Source organism: Patagioenas fasciata, chromosome 29 (assembly GCF_037038585.1).
Source record: "Patagioenas fasciata isolate bPatFas1 chromosome 29, bPatFas1.hap1, whole genome shotgun sequence".
Taxonomy (NCBI): domain Eukaryota; kingdom Metazoa; phylum Chordata; class Aves; order Columbiformes; family Columbidae; genus Patagioenas; species Patagioenas fasciata.
This window is the reverse complement of record NC_092548.1, coordinates 5,382,172-5,404,068: the sequence shown is the minus strand read 5'-3', so window position 1 is coordinate 5,404,068 and position 21,897 is coordinate 5,382,172. Positions and strand designations below refer to the sequence as shown.

The following is a 21,897-nucleotide window of genomic DNA, read 5'->3' as shown; positions in this document are numbered from 1 at the left end:
AGACCCCCCCCTCCCCCCCCCCTTTCCAAATCTCTCAATGGGAACCGGTGGGAACCGCCGCGGGACGCTCCGCCCCCCTCATTAGCATAAGTAGGCGGGGAGAGGCGGATCTACGCATTCTATCGGGCGGGGGCGTGGCGCCGCGCGGGGGCGTGGCCAAGCGGCTTCGCAGCACTCTATTTGCATAAGGGGCGTGGCCAGGCGGCTTTACAATGCGCTGATTGCATGAGGGGCGTGGCCGAGCGGCGGTGGGCGGAGCCTCCGAGCCGATATAAGGCGGCGCGGCGGGGGCCGCTGTGAGTCGCGGGTTCGAGTCCCGGCGCGGGCGGAGCGAAGCGAAGCGACAGCGGCTTAATTTGGGGGGGTGTGACAGCGAATTGAGCGGGGGGGTGACACCGAATTAACGGGGGGGATCACAGGGGAGCCCCCCAACATGGCTCGGGACAAGGAGAAGCGGAGCTGCGGGCAAATCATGGCCGAATGGCGGGAGTTTATCTGGGACCCCCGGAGCCGCCAGTTCCTGGGGAGAACTGGGACCAGTTGGGGTAGGTCTGGGGGGGGAGAGGGGGGGGGATATTTGGGATCCCCCCCTATAATTTTAAGGGGTGCAAATGGGGAGAAAACACCCTTTGGGGTGCATAGAGCCCCAACGCGTTAAACGGGGTGCAAAGCGCGCTCCTATAGGGGGCGCAATGATGGGGGGGGGGGGGGGCGGATTTGGGGTCCTCGCTTATTTAAAGGGGTTTAGGGCGCTCCTATAGGGGGCAGTGCGGAGGGGACACCCCCATATGGCTCCAATAGGGGTTTAATTTGGGGGGGGTTAATAGCCCCCCCCAAAATACTGATGGAAAATGAGTGGGGGGGTTAAATAGAGGGGACCCCCCTCTATAATGTAAGGGGGTTCCCTGCTATGGGGGGGTTATTAGGGGGGGACAGGGGGTGGGTTTAAGTGTCCCCCCCCCCCCCCCATCTGTCGCGTTCCGGCCGCTTTAAGTAGGTCATGGGCGGGGGGGGGAGGGGCGCGACGGGACCCCCCCGAGTGGGGGGGGGTGACCCACTAGGGGGCGGTTCTGCTATTGGGTTTTACCCCTTTTTGGGGTGTTTGGTCCCATTTTGGGGGGATTTTGGCATTTTGGGGCATTTTCCCCCCATATTTTACCCCCCCAGGGCTGTTTCTTGTTCTTAGAAAGTGAATTTTTGGGTCAATTCGGAGCGATTTTGGGGCTTTTCACCCAGTAAGGGGCACTTTATGGGTCTTTTTTACCCATTTTGGGGGCATTTTGTCTCATTTTGGACCATTTTCCCCCATTTTTGGGGCATTTCCCCCCATATTTTACCCCCCCCCCAGGGCTGTTTCTTGTTCTTAAAAAGTGAATTTTGGGTCAATTCAGAGCGATTTTGGGGCTTTTCACCCAGTAAGGGGCACTTTATGGGTCCTTTTTACCCCCTTTGAGGGGCATTTTGTCCCATTTTGGGTCATTTTGTCCCATTTGGGGGCCTTTCCCCCCATTTTTGGGGCATTTCCCCCCATATTTATCCCCCCCAGGGCTGTTTCTTGTTCTTAGAAAGTGAATTTTTGGGTCAATTCAGAGCGATTTTGGGGCTTTTCACCCAGTAAGGGGCACTTTATGGGTCCTTTTTACCCCCTTTGAGGGGCATTTTGTCTCATTTTGGGTCATTTTGTCCCATTTGGGGGCCTTTCCCCCCATTTTTGGGGCATTTCCCCCCATATTTATCCCCCCCAGGGCTGTTTCTTGTTCTTAGAAAGTGAATTTTTGGGTCAATTCAGAGCGATTTTGGGGCTTTTCACCCAGTAAGGGGCACTTTATGGGTCCTTTTTACCCCCTTTGAGGGGCATTTTGTCCCATTTTGGGTCATTTTGTCCCATTTTGGGGGCATTTTCCCCCATTTTTGGACCATTTTCCCCCATTTTTGGCGCATTTCCCCCATATTTATCCCCCCCCAGGGCTGTTTCTTGCTCTTATAAAGTGAATTTTTGGGTCAATTCTGAGCTATTTTGGGGGTTTTGACCCATTTGGGACATTTTGTTGTTGTTTTTGTTGGTGTGGGGGGGTCATTTTTGGGGTATTTTCCCCATTTTTCCCCATTTTTCCCCCATTTTGCCCCATTTTTCAGACCTGAACCTGCTGTTCTACCTGCTCTTCCAAATCGATTCATTTGGGGGTTTTATTCCTATTTTCGTGGCATTTTTCCCCAATTAATGTGGAAATGACCATTTTTAAAGTTTACTTTTATTTCTTGAGGGTTTATTTTGTGTTGGGGGCTGAATTTTTGGGGCGTTTTCCCCCATTTCCCCCATTTTCCCCATTTTCCCCCATTTTCCCACCATTTTCCAGACCTGACCCCACTCCTCTAAACCAACTTTTCTGACAGGATTTTGCTCATTTTTGGGGCATTTTTGACCCTAACGAGGGAAGTTTTTAATTCTTATAATTATATTTTTGTTCCTGGGGGTTTATTTTGGGCCAAGAGCTGAATTTTGGGGGTGTTATCCCCCCTTTTCCCCATTTCCCTCATTTTCCCGCCATTTTCCAGCCCTCACCCTATTCCTCTAAACCAACATTTCTGACAGGATTTTGCTCATTTTTGGGGCATTTTTGACCCTAACGAGGGAAGTTTTTAATTCTTATAATTATATTTTTGTTCCTGGGGGTTTATTTTGGGCCAAGAGCTGAATTTTTGGGGTGTTATCCCCCCTTTTCCACCATTTTCCCGCCATTTTCCAGACCTGACCCTATTCCCCTAAACCAACATTTCTGACAGGATTTTGCTCATTTTTGGGGCATTTTAGACCCTAACGAAGGAAGTTTTTAATTCTTATAATTATATTTTTGTTCCTGGGGGTTTATTTTGGGCCAAGAGCTGAATTTTTGGGGTGTTTTCCCCCCTTTTCCACCATTTTCCCGCCATTTTCCAGACCTGACCCTATTCCCCTAAACCAACTTTTCTGACAGGATTTTGCTCATTTTTGAGGCATTTTTGACCCTAATGAGGAAAGGTTTTAATTTTTATTATTATATTTCTATTCCTGGGGGTTTATTTTGTGTCAGGGGGTGATTTTTTGGGGGGTTTTCCCCCCTTTTCCCCATTTTCCCACCATTTTCCAGACCTGACCCTCCTCCTCTAAACCAACTTTTCTGACAGGATTTTGCTCATTTTTGGGGCATTTTTGGCCCGAACGAGGGCGGATTTTAAACTTTTATAATTATTTCATCTCAACGGGTCGTTTTTTTGGGGTGTTTTACACGATTTCCCCCGTTTTCAGGGCTGATCCTGCTGTTCTACCTGGTGTTCTATGGCTTCCTGGCCGGGCTCTTTGCTCTCACCATGTGGGTTTTGCTGCAAAGCGTCGACCCCCACAAACCCACCTACCAGGACCGGCTGCACACGCCTGGTGAGCCCACGGTTTGCACGAGGGTTTGCACGAGGGGTCCTTTGCACGAGGGTTTGCACGAGGGGTCCTTTGCACGAGGGTTTGCGTGAAGGAAGCATAAAGGTTCACACAAGGGGAACACAAGGGGAGGAAGAGGAGGATCCCTTTGCACAAGGGTTTGCACGAGGATCCCTTTGCACAAGGGTTTGCACGAGGATCCCTTTGCACGAGGCATCTTTTGCACAAGGGGTAACACGAGGATCCCTTTGCACGAGGGTTTGCACGAGGCATCTTTTGCACAAGGGGTAACATGCGGGGTCTTTTGCACGAGGGTTTGCACGAGGGGTCATTTGCACAAGGGGTAACACGAGGGGTCTTTTGCACAAGGATCCTTTTGCACAAGGGTTTGCACAAGGGGTAACATGAGGGGTCCTTTGCACGAGGGTTTGCACAAGGGGTAACATGAGGGGCCCTTTGCACGACGGTTTGCACAAGGGGTAACATGAGGGGTCCTTGGCACAAGGGTTTGCACAAGGGGTAACACGAGGGGTCCTTTGCAGAAGGGTTTGCACGAGGGGTCTTTTGCACAAGGGGTAACACGAGGGGTCTTTTGCACAAGGATCCTTTTGCACAAGGGTTTGCACAAGGGGTAACATGAGGGGCCCTTTGCACGAGGGTTTGCACGAGGGGTCATTTGCACAAGGGGTAACACAAGGGGTCTTTTGCACGAGGGTTTGCACAAGGGGTAACACAAGGGGTCTTTTGCACAAGGATCCTTTTGCACAAGGGTTTGCACAAGGGGTAACATGAGGGGCCCTTTGCACAAGGGGTAACATGAGGGGCCCTTTGCACAAGGGGTAACATGAGTGACCCGTTGCACAAGGGTTTGCACGAGGGGTCGTTTGCACGAGGGTTTGCGTGAAGGAAGCATAAAGGTTCACACAAGGGGAACACAAGGGGAGGAAGAGGAGGATCCCTTTGCACAAGGGTTTGCACGAGGATCCCTTTGCACAAGGGTTTGCACGAGGATCCCTTTGCACGAGGCATCTTTTGCACACGGGGTAACACGAGGATCCCTTTGCACGAGGGTTTGCACGAGGCATCTTTTGCACAAGGGGTAACACGAGGTGTCCTTTGCACGAGGGGTCATTTGCACAAGGGTTTGCACGAGGGGTCTTTTGCACAAGGGGTAACACAAGGGGTCTTTTGCACAAGGATCCTTTTGCACAAGGGTTTGCACAAGGGGTAACGTGAGGGGCCCTTTGCACGAGGGTTTGCACGAGGGGTAACATGGGGGGTCCTTTGCACAAGGGGTCATTTGCACAAGGGCTAACACGAGGGGTCCTTTGCACGAGGGTTTGCACGAGGGGTCGTTTGCACGAGGGTTTGCGTGAAGGAAGCATAAAGGTTCACACAAGGGGAACACAAGGGGAGGAAGAGGAGGATCCCTTTGCACAAGGGTTTGCACGAAGATCCCTTTGCACGAGGATTTGCACGAGGATCCCTTTGCAAAGGGTTTGCACGAGGCATCTTTTGCACAAGGGGTAACATGAGGGGTCCTTTGCACAAGGGTTTGCACAAGGGGTAACATGAGGGGCCCTTTGCACGAGGGTTTGCACGAGGGGTAACATGAGGGGCCCTTTGCACAAGGGTTTGCACAAGGGGTAACATGAGGGGCCCTTTGCACAAGGGTTTGCACGAGGGGTCATTTGCACAAGGGGTAACACGAGGGGTCATTTGCACAAGGGTTTGCACGAGGGGTCATTTGCACAAGGGTTTGCACGAGGGGTCATTTGCACAAGGGGTAACACGAGGGGTCATTTGCACAAGGGTTTGCACGAGGGGTCATTTGCACAAGGGTTTGCACGAGGGGTCATTTGCACAAGGGGTAACACGAGGGGTCTTTTGCACGAGGGTTTGCACAAGGGGTAACACAAGGGGTCTTTTGCACAAGGATCCTTTTGCACAAGGGTTTGCACAAGGGGTAACATGAGGGGCCCTTTGCACGACGGTTTGCACAAGGGGTAACATGAGGGGTCCTTTGCACGAGGGTTTGCACGAGGCATCTTTTGCACAAGGGGTAACATGGGGGGTCCTTTGCACGAGGGTTTGCACGAGGCATCTTTTGCACAAGGGGTAACATGAGGGGTCCTTTGCACGAGGGTTTGCACAAGGGGTAACACGAGGGGCCCTTTGCACAAGGGTTTGCACGAGGGGTCATTTGCACAAGGGGTAACACGAGGGGTCTTTTGCACAAGGATCCTTTTGCACAAGGGTTTGCACAAGGGGTAACATGAGGGGTCCTTTGCACGAGGGTTTGCACAAGGGGTCGTTTGCACAAGGGGTAACACAAGGGGTCTTTTGCACAAGGATCCTTTTGCGCAAGGGTTTGCACAAGGGGTAACATGAGGGGCCCTTTGCACGAGGGTTTGCACAAGGGTTAACATGGGGGGTCCTTTGCACGAGGGTTTGCACGAGGCATCTTTTGCACAAGGGGTAACATGAGGGGTCCTTTGCACAAGGGTTTGCACAAGGGGTAACATGAGTGGCCCTTTGCACGAGGGTTTGCACGAGGGGTCATTTGCACAAGGGGTAACACAAGGGGTCTTTTGCACAAGGATCCTTTTGCACAAGTGTTTGCACAAGGGGTAACATGAGGGGCCCTTTGCACGACGGTTTGCACAAGGGGTAACATGGGGGGTCCTTTGCACGAGGGTTTGCACGAGGCATCTTTTGCACAAGGGGTAACATGAGGGGTCCTTTGCACAAGGGTTTGCACAAGGGGTAACACGAGGGGCCCTTTGCACAAGGGTTTGCACGAGGGGTCATTTGCACAAGGGGTAACACGAGGGGTCTTTTGCACAAGGATCGTTTTGCACAAGGGTTTGCACAAGGGGTAACATGAGGGGTCCTTTGCACGAGGGTTTGCACAAGGGGTAACATGAGGGGCCCTTTGCACGAGGGTTTGCACAAGGGGTAACACGAGGGGCCCTTTGCACAAGGGTTTGCACGAGGGGTCATTTGCACAAGGGGTAACACGAGGGGTCTTTTGCACAAGGATCCTTTTGCACAAGGGTTTGCACAAGGGGTAACATGAGGGGTCCTTTGCACGAGGGTTTGCACGAGGGGTCCTTTGCACAAGGGTTTGCACAAGGGCTAACATGAGGGGTCCTTTGCACGAGGGTTTGCACGAGGGGTCATTTCCACAAGTGTTTGCACGAGGGTTTGCATGAAGGAAACGTAAAGGTTCACACAAGGGGAGGAAGAGGACGGGTCCTTTGCACAAGGGTTTGCACGAGGATCCCTTTGCACAAGGATTTGCACGAGGGGTCATTTGCACAAGGGGTAGCATGAGGGGTCCTTTGCACAAGGATTTGCATGAGGATTTGCACAAAGCATCGTTTGCACAAGGGTTTGCACAAGGGGTAACATGCGGGGTCTTTTGCACGAGGCATCTTTTGCACGAGGGGTCACATGAGGGCTACTTTGCATGAGGATTTGCACAAGGGGTTGCACGAGGGGGACACGAGGGGTAACGGGGGCATGTATTTTGCACAAGGGGGCCCTTTGCACGAGGGTTTGCACCAGGGGTCTCTTGCACAAGGGTTTGCGTGAGGATTTGCACGAGGGTCGCTTTGCACAAAGGTTTGCAGGAGGGAAACATGAGGGTTTGCACAAGGGGTCTTTTGCACAAGAAGTAACATGAGGGGTCCTTTGCACGAGGGTTTGCACGAGGGGCGCTTTGCATGAGTTTGCACGAGGGGTAACATGATGGGTTTGCACAAGAGGCCCTTTGTGCAAGGGGAACTTTGCACGAGGAGAGCGCGAGGGGTCCTTGTTTGCACAAGGGGTCCCTTGCACGAGGGTTTGCACAAGAGGCTCTTTGCACGAGGGAAACCCGAGGGGTCCTTTGCATGAGGGGTCTTTTGCATTTGCACAAGGGGTGGCGTGATGGTTCCTTTGCACAAGGGTTTGCACGAGGGGAGCAACAAGGGGTCTTTTGCACTAGGGGTCCTCGTGCAAAGGCCTCGTGCAAGGCCGCTGGGGCTTTTTGCACGTTGCTCGTCATGTGACAAGTGTGCACGGGGTGTGTCCTCGTGCAAGCCGTGTCCTTTCTCAAGGTCCCCGTGCAAGGCCCATCCTCGTGCAAGGTCCCCGTGCGAGGTGTCTCCCCGTGTAAGGAAGGCCTGTTCCCGTGCAAGGTGCGTCCCTGGGCGAGATCCCCGTGCAAGGTGTGCCCCGCGTGATGCGTCCTCGTGCAAGGCCCTCGTGTGAACCTTGTGCCAGCCGGGCCTTTGCGAGTGTCCCCGTGCGAGACTCGTCCTCGTGCAAATGCCACCATTGCGTGAGCCCTCGTGCAAGCCCCACTCCCATGCGAGCCCCGTCCCCGTGCAAGGTCATTGTGCAACCCCCACCCCCGTGCAAGGCCCATTCTTGTGCAAACCCTCGTGCAAATCCCATCCTTGTGCAACCCCATCCTCGTGCAAATCCGATTCTTGTGTAACCCTTGTCCTTGTGCAAATCGTGTCCTCGTGCAACCCTCGTCTTTGTGCAACCCCCGTCCTCGTGCAAATTCCATCCTTGTGCAAGGTCCTCGTGCAACCCCCATCCCCATGCAAATCATGTCCTCGTGCACCCCCCATCCTCGTGCACCCCCCATCCTCGTGCACCCCCCATCCTCGTGCACCCCCCATCCTCGTGCAAGCCCTTGTGCAACTCCCATCCCCGTGCAAATCCCGTCCGTGTGCAAATCCCATCCTTGTGCAAATCGTGTCCTCGTGCAACCCTCGTCTTTGTGCAACCCCCGTCCTCGTGCAAATTCCATCCTTGTGCAAGGTCCTTGTGCAACCCCCATCTCCGTGCAACCCCCATCCTCGTGCAACCCCCATCCTCGTGCAAGCCCTTGTGCAACTCCCATCCCCGTGCAAATCCCGTCCGTGTGCAAATCGTGTCCTTGTGCAACCCCCATCCTTGTGCAAGCCCTTGTGCAACCCCCATCCCCGTGCAAATCCCGGCCTCGTGCAACCCTTGTCCTCATGCAAACCCTTGTGCCCCATGTCCTTGTGAAGCCCTCGTGCAAATCCCGTCCTCGTGCAAATCCCGTCCTCGTGCAAATCCCATCCTTGTGCACGTCTTGGCCTTTTACAACCCCCGTCCTCGTGCAACCCCCGTCCTCGTGCAACCCCCGTCCTCGTGCAACCCCCATCCTCGTGCAAACCCTCGTGCAACCTTCATCCTCCTACACCCCCATCCTCGTGCAAACCGTCGTGCAAATCCCATCCTGGTGAACAGGGATGATGATCCGTCCCCGGGCCGAGGGCCTGGACGTCACGTTCAACGTCACCCAGAGCCAGACCTGGAGCCACCTCGTGCGCGGCCTCCACCAGTTCCTGGAGCGTGAGCAACTGGGAGCACTGGGAGGGACTGGGGGGCACTGGGATGGGACTGGGATGGGACTGGGAGGGACTGGGGGGCACTGGGAGGGACTGGGGGGCACTGGGAGGGACTGGGGGGCACTGGGAGAGCTGTGTGGCCTCCACCAGTTCCTGGAGCATGAGCAACTGGGAACACTGGGAGGGACTGGGATGGGACTGGGAGGGACTGGGAGGGACTGGGAGGGACTGGGGGGCACTGGGAGGGACTGGGATGGGACTGGGGGGCACTGGGAGGGACTGGGGGGCACTGGGAGAGCTGTGTGGCCTCCACCAGTTCCTGGAGCATGAACAACTGGGAACACTGGGAGGGACTGGGATGGGACTGGGAGGGACTGGGGGGCACTGGGAGGGACTGGGATGGGACTGGGGGGAACTGGGAGAGACTGGGATGGGACTGGGGGGCACTGGGAGGGACTGGGGGGCACTGGGAGAGCTGTGTGGCCTCCACCAGTTCCTGGAGCATGAACAACTGGGAACACTGGGAGGGACTGGGATGGGACTGGGGGGCACTGGGAGGGACTGGGATGGGACTGGGGGGAACTGGGAGAGACTGGGATGGGACTGGGGGGCACTGGGAGGGACTGGGGGGCACTGGGAGAGCTGTGTGGCCTCCACCAGTTCCTGGAGCATGAGCAACTGGGAGAGACTGGGATGGGACTGGAGAGGGACTGGGAGGGACTGGGATGGGACTGGGGGGCACTGGGAAGGACTGGGATGGGACTGGAGGGCACTGGGAAGGATTGGGATGGGACTGGGGGGCACTGGGGGCACTGGGAGGGACTGGGGGCAACTGGAAAGGACTGGGGGGCGCTGGGAGGGACTAGGGGGAACTGGGAAGGACTGGGATGGGACTGGGAGGAACTGGGGGGACCTGGGAAGACCCTAATCCATACTGGGATGACCCTAATTCATACTGGGATGACCCAAATCCATAGTGGGAGTTACTGGGATGACCCAAATCCATACTGGGAGGACTCTAAACCCTACTGGGAGAACCCTGATTCATACTGGGATGCATTGGGATGACCCCAAGTCATACTGGGATGACCCAAACTCCTACTGGGAGCGCTCTGGGAGTCTCCCAGTGCGTACTGGGAGTCACTGGTGTTACTGGTGCCCCCCCAGCGTACAACGACAGCGTCCAGGCCGCCCGCAACGCCGCCTGCGTCCCCGGGCGCTACAACGAGCAACCGGACGACTCGGTGCCCAATTACCCCAAACGAGCCTGTCGCTTCAACCGCTCCATACTGGGACCCTGCGCTGGACTGGGACCGGGCGACGACACCTACGGCTACGGCACCGGCCGGCCCTGCGTCCTGCTCAAGGTCAACCGGGTGAGTCGCTGCTGGGAGTACTGGGAGGCACTGGGAGGCACTGGGAGGGAGATATTTCGATGTATTGGGGGGTCTTGTATTGGTTTTAATGGGACTGGGAGGCACTGGGAAGGACTGGGATGGTCACTGGGGAAGCGCTTGGCAATGAACTGGTGTGTTCTGTTGAACTGGGAGGAACTGAGAAGGACTGGGAGGCACTGGGAGGCACTGGGAGGGAGATATTTCAATGTTCTGGGGAATCTTGCATTGGTTTTAATGGGACTGGCAGGCACTGGGAAGGACTGGGATGGTCACTGGGGAAGGGTTTGGCGATGAACTGATGTGTTCTGTTGAACTGGGAGGGACTGGGAGGCACTGGGAGGGACTGGGAGGCAATGGGAGTGACTGGGATGGTCAAGTTGTAAAGACTCATGGTGCGTTGTATTGGTTTTAATGGGACTGGGAGGCACTGGGAAGGACTGGGATGGTCACTGGGGAAGCGCTTGGCAATGAACTGGTGTGTTCTGTTGAACTGGCAGGAACTGGGAGGAACTGGGAGGCACTGGGAGGCACTGGGAGGGAGATATTTCAATGTTCTGGGGAATCTTGCATTGGTTTTAATGGGACTGGCAGGCACTGGGAAGGACTGGGATGGTCACTGGGGAAGGGTTTGGCGATGAACTGGTGTGTTCTGTTGAACTGGGAATGACTGGGAAGGACTGGGAGGCACTGGGAGCACTGGGAGGGAGATATTTCAGTGTCTTGAGGGGTCTTATATTGGTTTTAATGGGACTGGGAGGCACTGGGAAGGACTGGGATGGTCACTGGGGAAGCGCTTGGCAATGAACTGGTGTGTTCTGTTGAACTGGGAGGCACTGGGAGGGACTGGGACGTTCAATTGTAAAGACTCATGGTGCTTTGTATTGGCTGTAATGGGACTGGGAGGGACTGGGAGACACTGGGAAGGACTGGGGTGGTCACTGGGGAAGCGCTTGGCAATGAACTGGTGTGTTCTGTTGAACTGGGAATGACTGGGAGGCACTGGGAGGCACTGGGAGGGAGATACTTCAGTGTTCTGGGGAGTCTTGCATTGGTTTTAATGGGACTGGCAGGCACTGGGAAGGACTGGGATGGTCACTGGGGAAGCGCTTGGCAATGAACTGGTGTGTTCTGTTGAACTGGGAGGGACTGGGAGGCACTGGGAGGGACTGGGAGGCAATGGGAGTGACTGGGATGGTCAAGTTGTAAAGACTCATGGTGCGTTGTATTGGTTTTAATGGGACTGGGAGGCACTGGGAAGGACTGGGATGGTCACTGGGGAAGCGCTTGGCAATGAACTGGTGTGTTCTGTTGAACTGGGAGGAACTGGGAGGAACTGGGAAGGACTGGGAGGCACTGGGAGTACTGGGAGGGAGATATTTCAATGTTCTCAGGACTCTTGTATTGGTTTTAATGGGACTGGGAGGCACTGGGAAGGACTGGGATGGTCACTGGGGAAGCGCTTGGCAATGAACTGGTGTGTTCTGTTGAACTGGGAGGCACTGGGAGGGACTGGGACGTTCAATTGTAAAGACTCATGGTGCTTTGTATTGGCTGTAATGGGACTGGGAGGGACTGGGAGACACTGGGAAGGACTGGGATGGTCACTGGGGAAGCGCTTGGCAATAAACTGGTGTGTTCTGTTGAACTGGGAATGACTGGGAGGCACTGGGAGGCACTGGGAGGGAGATACTTCAATGTTCTGGGGAGTCTTGCATTGGTTTTAATGGGACTGGCAGGCACTGGGAAGGACTGGGATGGTCACTGGGGAAGCGCTTGGCAATGAACTGGTGTGTTCTGTTGAACTGGGAGGGACTGGGAGGCACTGGGAGGGACTGGAAGGCAATGGGAGTGACTGGGATGGTCAAGTTGTAAAGACTCATGGTGCGTTGTATTGGTTTTAATGGGACTGGGAGGCACTGGGAAGGACTGGGATGGTCACTGGGGAAGCGCTTGGCAATGAACTGGTGTGTTCTGTTGAACTGGGAGGAACTGGGAGGGACTGGGAGGCACTGGGAGTACTGGGAGGGAGATATTTCAATGTTCTCAGGACTCTTGTATTGGTTTTAATGGGACTGGGAGGCACTGGGAAGGACTGGGATGGTCACTGAGAAGCGCTTGGCAATGAACTGGTGTGTTCTGTTGAACTGGGAGGCACTGGGAGGGACTGGGACGTTCAATTGTAAAGACTCATGGTGCTTTGTATTGGCTGTAATGGGACTGGGAGGGACTGGGAGACACTGGGAAGGAGTGGGATGGTCACTGGAGAAGTGCTTGGCAATGAGCTGGTGTGTTCTGTTGAACTGGGAAGGACTGGGAGGCACTGGGAGGGAGATGTTTCAATGTATTGGGGGGTTTTGTATTGGTTTTAATGGCACTGGGAGGCACTGGGAAGGACTGGGATGGTCACTGGGGAAAGGTTTGGCGATGAACTGATGTGTTCTGTTGAACTGGGAATGAATGGGAGGCACTGGGAGCACTGGGAGGGAGATATTTCAATGTATTGGGGAGTCTTGTATTGGTTTTAATGGCACTGGGAAGGACTGGGATGGTCACTGGGGAAGCGCTTGGCAATGAACTGATGTGTTGTGTTGAACTGGGAGGGACTGGGAGGCAATGGGAGTGACTGGGATGGTCAAGTTGTAAAGACTCATGATGCTTTGTATTTGTTTTAATGGGACTGGGAGGCACTGGGAAGGACTGGGATGGTCACTGGGGAAGGGTTTGACGATGAACTGATGTGTTCTGTTGAACTGGGAAGGACTGGGAGACACTGGGAGCACTGGGAGGGAGATATTTCAGTGTCTTAGGGGGTCTTATATTGGTTTTAATGGCACTGGGAGGCACTGGGAGTGAATGGGATGGTCAAGTTGTAAAGACTCATGGTGCATTGTATTGGCTTTAATGGGACTGGGAGGCACTGGGAAGGACTGGGATGGTCACTGGGAAAGCACTTGGCAATGAACTGGTGTGTTTTGTTGAACTGGGAGGGACTGGGAAGGACTGGGAGGCACTGGGAGCACTGGGAGGGAGATATTTCGATGTATTGGGGGGTCTTGTATTGGTTTTAATGGCACTGGGAGGCACTGGGAAGGACTGGGATGGTCACTGGGGAAGGGTTTGGCAATGAACTGGTGTGTTCTGTTGAACTGGGAGGCACTGGGAGGCACTGGGAATGACTGGGAGGGACTGGGAGGCACTGGGAGGGACTGGGATGTTCCTTATTGCTGTGCTTTGCCTTATACTGGTCTATACTGGGAGACACTAGCATAAACTGGTGATACTGGGAAGACCTTATTGTTGTGCCTTGCTTTGTACTGGTCTGTACTGGCTCAAACTGGTCCGTAGTGGCCCAAACTGGTTCAGACTGGTCTGTACTGGTTCAGACTGCTCTGTACTGGTTCATACTGGTCTGTACTGGTCCATACTGGTCTGTACTGGTCCATACTGGGTGCTGACCCCCCGCTTTCCCCCACAGGTCATTAATTTCTTCCCGGGGAGGAACAAGAGCATCAATGTCGAGTGTGCGGCGAAGGTGACACCCCAATGTCACCCAGTGTCACCCAATGTCACCCCCTTGTGTCACCTCTAAAGTCTCCCCCAGTGTCCCCATGTGTCACCTCTATTGTCCCCAATGTCCCCACATATCCCCTGTGTCACCCCCTGTGTCCCCCATATCTCATGTGTTACCTTGTGTTCCCCTAAGTGTCCCCATCACCTCTATTGTCCCCAATGTCCCGACATGTCCCCTGTGTCACCACAGCGTCCCCATGTGCCACGCAGTGTCCCCAATGTCCCTTCTAGTGTCCCCAATGTTCCCAGTGACCCCAGTGTCCCCAACAACCCCAATGTTCCCATTGCCCCCAGTGACCCCTATGTCCCCAATACCCCCAATGTCCCAGATGACCCCAATGTCCCCAATACCCCCAGTGTCCCAAATGACCCCAATGTCCCCAACAACCCCAATGTTCCCGTTGCCCCCATTGTCCCCAATGTCCCCAATACCCGCAATGTCCCAAATGACCTCAATGTTCCCAGTGACCCCAATGTCCCCAACAACCCCAATGTTCCCTTTGCCCCCAATGTCCCCAATGTTCCCAGTGACCCCAATGTCCCCAATACCCCCAACGTCCCAAATGTCCCCAATACCCCCAATGTCCCCAATACCCCCAATGTCCCCAATAACCCCAATGTCCCCAATGTCCTAAATGCCCCCAACATCCCCAATGTCCCAAATGACCCCAATGTCCCCAATACCCCCAATGTCCCCAATGTTCCCAGTGACCCCAATGTCCCCAACAACCCCAATGTCCCAGATGACCCCTCTGTCCCCGATGTTCCCAGTGACCCCAATGTCCCCAATACCCCCAATGTCCCAAATGACTACAATGTCCCCAGTATTCCCAGTGACCCCAATGTCCCCAATACTCCCAATGTCCCAGTTGACCCCAATGTTCCCAGTGACCCCAACATCCCCAATGTCCCAAATGACCCCAATGTCCCCAATGTTCCCAGTGACCCCAATGTCCCCAATGTTCCCAGTGACCCCAATGTCCCCAACAACCCCAATGTTCCCAGTGACCTCTCTGTCCCCAATGTCCCCAATACCCCCAATGTCCCCAATGTTCCCAGTGACCCCAATGTCCCAAATGCCCCCAACATCCCCAATGTCCCAAATGTCCCCAATACCCCCAATGTCCCAAATGACCCCAATGTCCCCATTGTCCCCATTGTCCCCAATGTCTCTCTGGTCTCTCCCCAGCGGCCCCGGGCGAAGGGCGACCCGGTAAGGGGTGGGGGCAGCCCCAAAACCACCCAAAATTCACCCCAAATTCCACCTAGTTGTCCCCAAATCTGCTAGAATCACCCCAAAATAGCCTCGTTTCACCCCAAAATCCTGCTAGACGTCCCAAAATAGCCAAAATTCACCCCAAAATCCCACTAGGTGTGCCAAAATAGCCAAAATTCACCCCAAAATCCTGCTAGATGTGCCAAAATATGCTGGTTTCATCCCCCCAAATCTGCTGGTTTCGCCCCAAAATGCTCGTGTGTGTTTGTGTGTGTCCCCAAGGGGTCACTGATGTCACTTGTTGTCCCCCTGTCCCCATGTCCCCAATGTTTCTCTCTCTCCCCCTTTGCCGTCACAGGCACAATCGGAGTCCAGCGTAAGGGAGGGGGACACTGGGCCAAACTGGGAGGCACTGGGATGGGTGGGGGGACCACTGGGGGTATTTGGGCTGTGGGTGGTTATATGGAGGTAGACGGGGCCGCCCTGGGGTATATGGGGTAGATGGGGCCGCCCTGACTGTATATAAAGGGGTAGATGGGGTCACCCTGGGGGGTATGGGGTGTATTTAGGGTGGTCCTGAGGGGTATTGAAGGGAAAGGTATATGGGGGGTATTTGGGGTTCAGGGGGTATTTTTGGGGGGGCGGGGGGGATATAGGGGTAGACGGGGCTGCTGGGGGTGGGGGGGTTATATAGGGGTAGACGGTGCAGCCCTGTGGGATACATAGGGTAGACGGGGCCGCCCTGACTGTATGTAGGGGATATAAGGGGGTAGATAGGGTCACCCGGGGGGGGTATGGGGTGTATTTAGGGTGGTCCCGAGGGGTATTGAAGGGACAGGTTAATGGGGGGCTTGGGGGTTAATTGGGGGGGGTATATGGGGTTCAGGGGGGGTAGTAAAGGGGCTCTAAATGGGGTAGACGGGGCAGCCCTGCGGGTTATGTGGGGTATATGGGGTAGACGGTGCAACCCGGTGGGATATATGGGGGTAGATGGGGACACCCTGGGGGGATATGGGGTGTATTTGGGGTGGTCCCGAGGGGTGTTTAAGGGAAAGGTTTATGGGGGGTATTTGGGGGTTAATTGGGGGCGATATTTGGGGTTCTGGGGGGGGTATTTGGGACTTAGATGGGGTAGACGGGGCAGCCCTGCGGGGTATGTGGGGTATATGGGGTAGACGGTGCAGCCCTGTGGGATATATGGGTGTATATGGGGATAGATGGGGCCACCCTGGGGGGATATGGGGTGTATTTGGGGTGGTCCCGAGGGGTATTTAAGGGAAAGGTTTATGGGGGGTATTTGGGGGTTAATTGGGGGCGATATTTGGGGTTCTGGGGGGGGTATTTAAGGGGGACTTAGATGGGGTAGACGGGGCAGCCCTGCGGGTTATGTGGGGTATATGGGGTAGACGGTGCAGCCCTGTGGGATATATGGGTGTATACGGGGGTAGATGGGGCCACCCTGGGCGGGGGGGGGGGGCGGGGAGATGGGGTGTATTTGGGGTGTATTTAAGGGGGAGGTATATGGGGAGCTTGAGGGGTATTTGGGGGTCAACTGGGGAGGCTTTTGGGGTTCGGGGGTGGAGGCATTTAAGGGAGTGTTATATGGGGTAGATGGGGCCGCCCTGGGTGGGGGGACATCTATTGGGGTCCCTGTGGGGTATTTAAAGGGGCCCTGAGGGGGTGGATTTGGAAGGGGGGGGTCTAAGGGATTAGTGGGGGGGGTCGGTGGGGGTTTTCCCCCCCCCCAGGGGGCAGGGCTGACCCCTCCATGTCCCCCCCAGCGGGAGGAGGACGCCGCCCTCCTGGGGCCCCTCCAGCTCTTCCCCCCCAACGGCTCCATCGACCTCATGTATTTTCCCTACTACGGCAAGAGAGTCCATGTGAGCCGGACGCCTGGGTTCCCCCCCCCGAACGCCTGGGTCCCCCCCCCCCGAACGCCTGGGTCCCCCCCGAACGCCTGGGTCCCCCAAAATCCTTGATCCCCCCGAACTCCTGGGTTCTCCCTGAACTCCTGGGTCCCCCCCGAACGCCTGGGTCCCCCGAACGCCTGGGTCCCCCTGAACTCCTGGGTCCCCCCCGAACTCCTGGGTCCCCCCCGAATTCGTTGGTCCCCTCCCGGACTCCTGGGTCCCTTCACAAACTCCTGGGTCCCCCCCCCGAACTCCTGGGTCCCCTCCGAACTCCTGGGTCCCCCAAACTCCTTGATCCCCCCGAACGCCTGGGTCCCCCCCTGAACTCCTGGGTCCCCCCCCCGAACTCCTGGGTCCCCCAAACTCCTTGATCCCCCTGAACTCCTGAGTCCCCCCATGAACTCCTGGGTCTCCCCAAAACCTCTGGGTCCCCCCCTGAACTCCTGGGTCCCCCCAATTCCTCTGTCCCCCCCGAACTCCTGGGTCCCCCAAACTCCTTGATCCCCCTGAACTCCTGAGCTCCCCCCCCAAAACTCCCGGATCCCTCGAACTCCTGGGTCCCCCAAACTCCCGGGTCCCTCGAACTCCTGGGTCCCCCCCTGAACTCCTGGATCCCTCTGAACTCCTGGGTCCCCCAAACTCCTTGATCCCCCCGATCTCCTGAGTTCCCCCCCAAACTCCCGGGTCCCTCGAACTCCTGGGTCCCCCCCTGAACTCCTGGGTCCCCCCCCGAACTCCTGGGTCCCCCCCTGAACTCCTGGGTCCCCCAAACTCCTTGATCCCCCCGATCTCCTGAGTCCCCCCCCCAAACTCCCGGGTCCCTCGAACTCCTGGGTCCCCCCCTGAACTCCTGGGTCCCCCAAACACCTTGATCCCCCCGATCTCCTGAGTCCCCCCCCAAACTCCCGGGTCCCTCGAACTCCTGGGTCCCCCCCTGAACTCCTGGGTCCCCCCCTGAACTCCTGGGTCCCCCAAACTCCTTGATCCCCCCGATCTCCTGAGTCCCCCCCCCAACTCCCGGGTCCCTCGAACTCCTGGGTCCCCCCCTGAACTCCTGGATCCCCATGAACTCCTGGGTCCCCCAAACTCCTTGATCTCCCCGATCTCCTGAGTCCCCCCCCAAACTCCCGGGTCCCCCGAACTCCTGGGTCCCCCCCCGAACTCCTGAGTCCCCCCCTGAACTCCTGGGTCCCCCCCTGAACTCCTGGGTCCCCCAAACTCCTTGATCCCCCCGATCTCCCGGGTCCCCCCCCAAACTCCCGGGTCCCTCGAACTCCTGGGTCCCCCCCTGAACTCCTGGGTCCCCCAAATTCCTTGGTCCCCCCCAAATTCCTTGGTCTCCTCCAAACTCCTGGGTCTCCCCCAAACTCCTGGGTCCCCCCATGAACTCCTGGGTCCCCCCAATTCCTCTCCCTCCTCAACTCCTGGGTCCCCCAAACTCCTTGATCCCCCTGAACTCCTGGGTCCCCCCCCCCGAACTCCTGGGTCCCCCAAACTCCTTGATCCCCCTGAACTCCTGGGTCCTCTCCCGAACTCCTGGGTCTCCCAAACTCCTGAGTCCCCCCCGAACTCCTGGGTCCCCCCAGTTCCTCTGTCCCCCCCGAACTCCTGGGTCCCCCCCGAACTCCTGGGTCCCCCAAACTCCTTGATCCCCCTGAACTCCTGAGTCCCCCCCAAACTCCTGGGTCTCCCCCAAACTCCTGGGTCCCCCTCTGAACTCCTGGGTCCCCCAAACTCCTTGATCCCCCTGAACTCCTGAGTCCCCCCCAAACTCCTGGGTCTCCCCCAAACTTCTGAGTCCCCCCCTGAACTCCTGGGTCCCCCAAACTCCTTGATCCCCCTGAACTCCTGAGTCCCCCCCAAACTCCTGGGTCCCCCCCTGAACTCCTGGGTCCCCCCCTGAACTCCTGGATCCCCCAAACTCCTTGATCCCCCCGATCTCCTGAGTTCCCCCCCAAACTCCCGGGTCCCTCGAACTCCTGGGTCCCCCCCCGAACTCCTGAGTCCCCCCCTGAACTCCTGGGTCCCCCAAACTCCTTGATCCCCCCGATCTCCTGAGTTCCCCCCCGAACTCCTGGGTCCCCCCCTGAACTCCTGGGTCCCCCAAACTCCTTGATCCCCCCGAACTCCTGGGTCCCCCCCCAAACTCCTGGGTCCCCCCCTGAACTCCTGGGTCCCCCCCTGAACTCCTGGGTCCCCCAAACTCCTTGATCCCCCCGATCTCCTGAGTCCCCCCCCAACTCCCGGGTCCCTCGAACTCCTGGGTCCCCCCCCGAACTCCTGAGTCCCCCCCTGAACTCCTGGGTCCCCCAAACTCCTTGATCCCCCCGATCTCCCGGGTCCCCCCCCAAACTCCCGGGTCCCCCGAACTCCCGTGTCCCCCCCCAAACTCCCGTGTCCCCCCCCGAACTCCCGTGTCCCCCCCCGATGTCCCGTGTCCCCAGGTGAACTACACGCAGCCCGTGGTGGCCGTTCTGTTCGCCAACGCCACGTCCAACGTGGATCACTACGTTGAGTGCCGGCTCCGGGCCGAGGGGCTGCGACCGCACGACGAACGCGACAAATTCGCCGGCCGCGTCGCCTTCCGCCTGCGCATCAACCGCGAATGAGTCCCAGCGCCCTCCCCCCACACCCCCCGATCCCCCCCCAATCCGGGTTCCCCTCCCCAACCTCCCCCTTCCCACCCTAAATGTCCCTTTGCCCCAGGAAATCCGGGTTTACCCTAAAAAATCCTCGTTGTTCCACACAAATTTCACCTAAAAATTTGTCGTTTTTCACCCCGGATTTCACCTTGAAATCTTCGTTTTTCACCCCAAATTTCACCTTGAAATCCTCAGGTTTTGCCCCAAATTTCGCCTAAAAAATCCTCATTTTTTGCCCCAAATTTCACCTAAAAATTTGTCATTTTCACCCCAAATTTCACCTATAAATTTGTAATTTTCACCCCAAATTTCACCTAAAAATTTGTCATTTTCACCCCAAATTTCAGCTAAAAAATCCTCATTTTTGCCCCAAATTCCACCTGAAAATTTGTAATTTCCCTCTCAAATTTCACATTTTTCTCCCAAATTTCACCTAAAAAAAATCGTAATTTTCACCCCAAATTTCACCTTAAAAATCCTCATTTCTGCCCCAAATTTCACCTAAAAAATCGTAATTTTCACCCCAAATTTCAGCTAAAAATCCTCATTTTTTTCCCCCAAATTTCACCTAAAAATTTGTAATTTTCCTCCCATATTTCACATTTTTCTCCCAAATTTCACCTATAAAATCGTAATTTTCACCCCAAATTTCACCTAAAAATCCTCACTTTTCGCCCCAAATTTCACCTAAAAAATCGTAATTTTCACCCCAAATTAAACCTAAAAAAATCCTCATTTTTTCCCCAAATTTCACCTAAAAATCCTCATTTTTTGCCCCAAATTCCACCTGAAAATTTGTAATTTCCCTCTCAAATTTCACATTTTTCTCCCAAATTTCACCTAAAAAATCGTAATTTTTACCCCAAATTTCACCTAAAAATCATAATTTTCACCCCAAATTTCACCTAAAAATACTCATTTTTGCCCCAAATTCCACCTAAAAAAATCGTAATTTTTATCCCAAATTTCACCTAAAAAATCGTAATTTTTGCCCCAAATTTCACCTTAAAAATCCTGATTTTTCACCTAAATTTCACCTAAAAAATCGTAATTTTCCACCCAAATTTCACCTAAAAATTCTCATTTTTTGCCCCGAATTCCACCTAAAAATCATAATTTTCCTCCCAAATTTCACATTTTCCCCCCAAATTTCACCTAAAAAATCCTCATTTTTCACCCCAAATTCCACCTAAAAATCATAATTTTCCTCCCAAATTTCACAATTTTTCCCCCCAAATTTCACCTTAAAAATCCTCAATTTCCCCCAAATTTCACCTAAAAAATCCTCATTTTCCCCCCAAATTTCACTTAAAAAATCGTAGTTTTTTTCCCAAAAAATTTCACAATTTTGCTCCCCAAATTTCACCTCAAAAATCCTCAATTTCCCCCCAAAATCCACAATTTCCCCCCAAAATTTCACCTTAATAATCCTCAATTTCCCCTCAAATTTCACCTCAAAAAATCATAATTTTTCCCCCAAATTTCACAGTTTTCCCCCAAATTTTGCCTAAAAAAATCCCCTTTTTCCCCCAAATTTCACCTCAAAAATCCTCATTTCCCCCCAAATTTCACCATTTCCTCCCCCCAACTTCCCATTGTCCCCCCCCAAAACCCCATTTCCCCCTCAAAACCCCCATTTCCCCCCAATTTCCCCCCAATTTCCCCCCATATCCCTCCGCGCCGGGTCTAATTTCCCCCCCCGTGCTCCTAATATAAGAATAATAAATGTACATAGATATTTTTATATGATTATAATTATTAAACGCTGCGCTAGGGTTTCCTCCCCCAAAACGCTCGTGTTTCGCCCCAAAATTTGACCTTATTTGGGGGGGGGGGATGGGCAAGATGGCCGCCAGGGGGTGGGTAGGTGGGGAGCAAGATGGCTGCCATTGGTTGAGTGGAAATGGAACAAGATGGCTGCCAATGCTTGAGTGGAAATGGAACAAGATGGCCGCCAATGGTTGAGTGGAAGAGGAGCAAGATGGCTGCCATTAGTTGAACAGATGGAGACCAAGATGGCCGCCATTGGTCGAGTGGAAAAGGACCAAGATGGCCGCCAATGGTTGAGTGGAAGAGGAGCAAGATGGCTGCCATTGGTCAAGTGGAAATGGAACAAGATGGCCGCCAATGGTTGAGTGGAAGAGGAGCAAGATGGCCGCCAATGGTTGAACAGATTGGGAACAAGATGGCCGCCATTGGTTGAACAGATGGAGACCAAGATGGCTGCCATTGGTCAAGTGGAAATGGAACAAGATGGCCACCAATGGTTGAGTGGAAGAGGAGCAAGATGGCTGCCATTAGTTGAACAGATTGGGAACAAGATGGTCGCCATTGGTTGAACAGATGGAGACCAAGATGGCTGCCATTGGTCAAGT

The 21,897-nt window shown here is 54.8% G+C and overlaps 1 protein-coding gene across 2 annotated transcripts; it reads left to right on the top strand.

Moving 5' to 3' along the window:
* The first annotated feature begins 313 nt into the window (after window positions 1-313).
* Window positions 314-21,266, top strand: ATP1B2 (ATPase Na+/K+ transporting subunit beta 2). 2 transcript variants are annotated; one of them, XM_065859134.2, is made up of 7 exons: window positions 314-545; window positions 3,287-3,415; window positions 8,687-8,791; window positions 9,955-10,163; window positions 13,660-13,716; window positions 16,752-16,850; window positions 19,325-21,266. In XM_065859134.2, exons 1-7 carry the CDS (start codon window positions 434-436, stop codon window positions 19,487-19,489), a joined length of 876 nt encoding a protein of 291 aa, XP_065715206.1. In that variant the 5' UTR covers window positions 314-433; the 3' UTR covers window positions 19,490-21,266. The 2 variants fall into 2 exon arrangements, with proteins under 2 accessions (XP_065715206.1, XP_071656266.1); XM_071800165.1 differs by lacking the exons at window positions 16,752-16,850; window positions 19,325-21,266 and adding an exon at window positions 14,944-15,351.
* Window positions 21,267-21,897: the final 631 nt, after the last annotated feature.

Coding starts and splice junctions, on each gene's coding strand:
- ATP1B2 (XM_065859134.2), top strand. CDS start 434: ATGGCTCGGGACAAGGAGAAGCGGAGCTGCGGGCAAATCATGGCCGAA. Junction 13,717..16,751: donor ATGTCGAGTGTGCGGCGAAG/GTGACACCCCAA, acceptor TGTCCCCCCCAG/CGGGAGGAGGACGCCGCCCT. Junction 16,851..19,324: donor ACTACGGCAAGAGAGTCCAT/GTGAGCCGGACG, acceptor CCGTGTCCCCAG/GTGAACTACACGCAGCCCGT.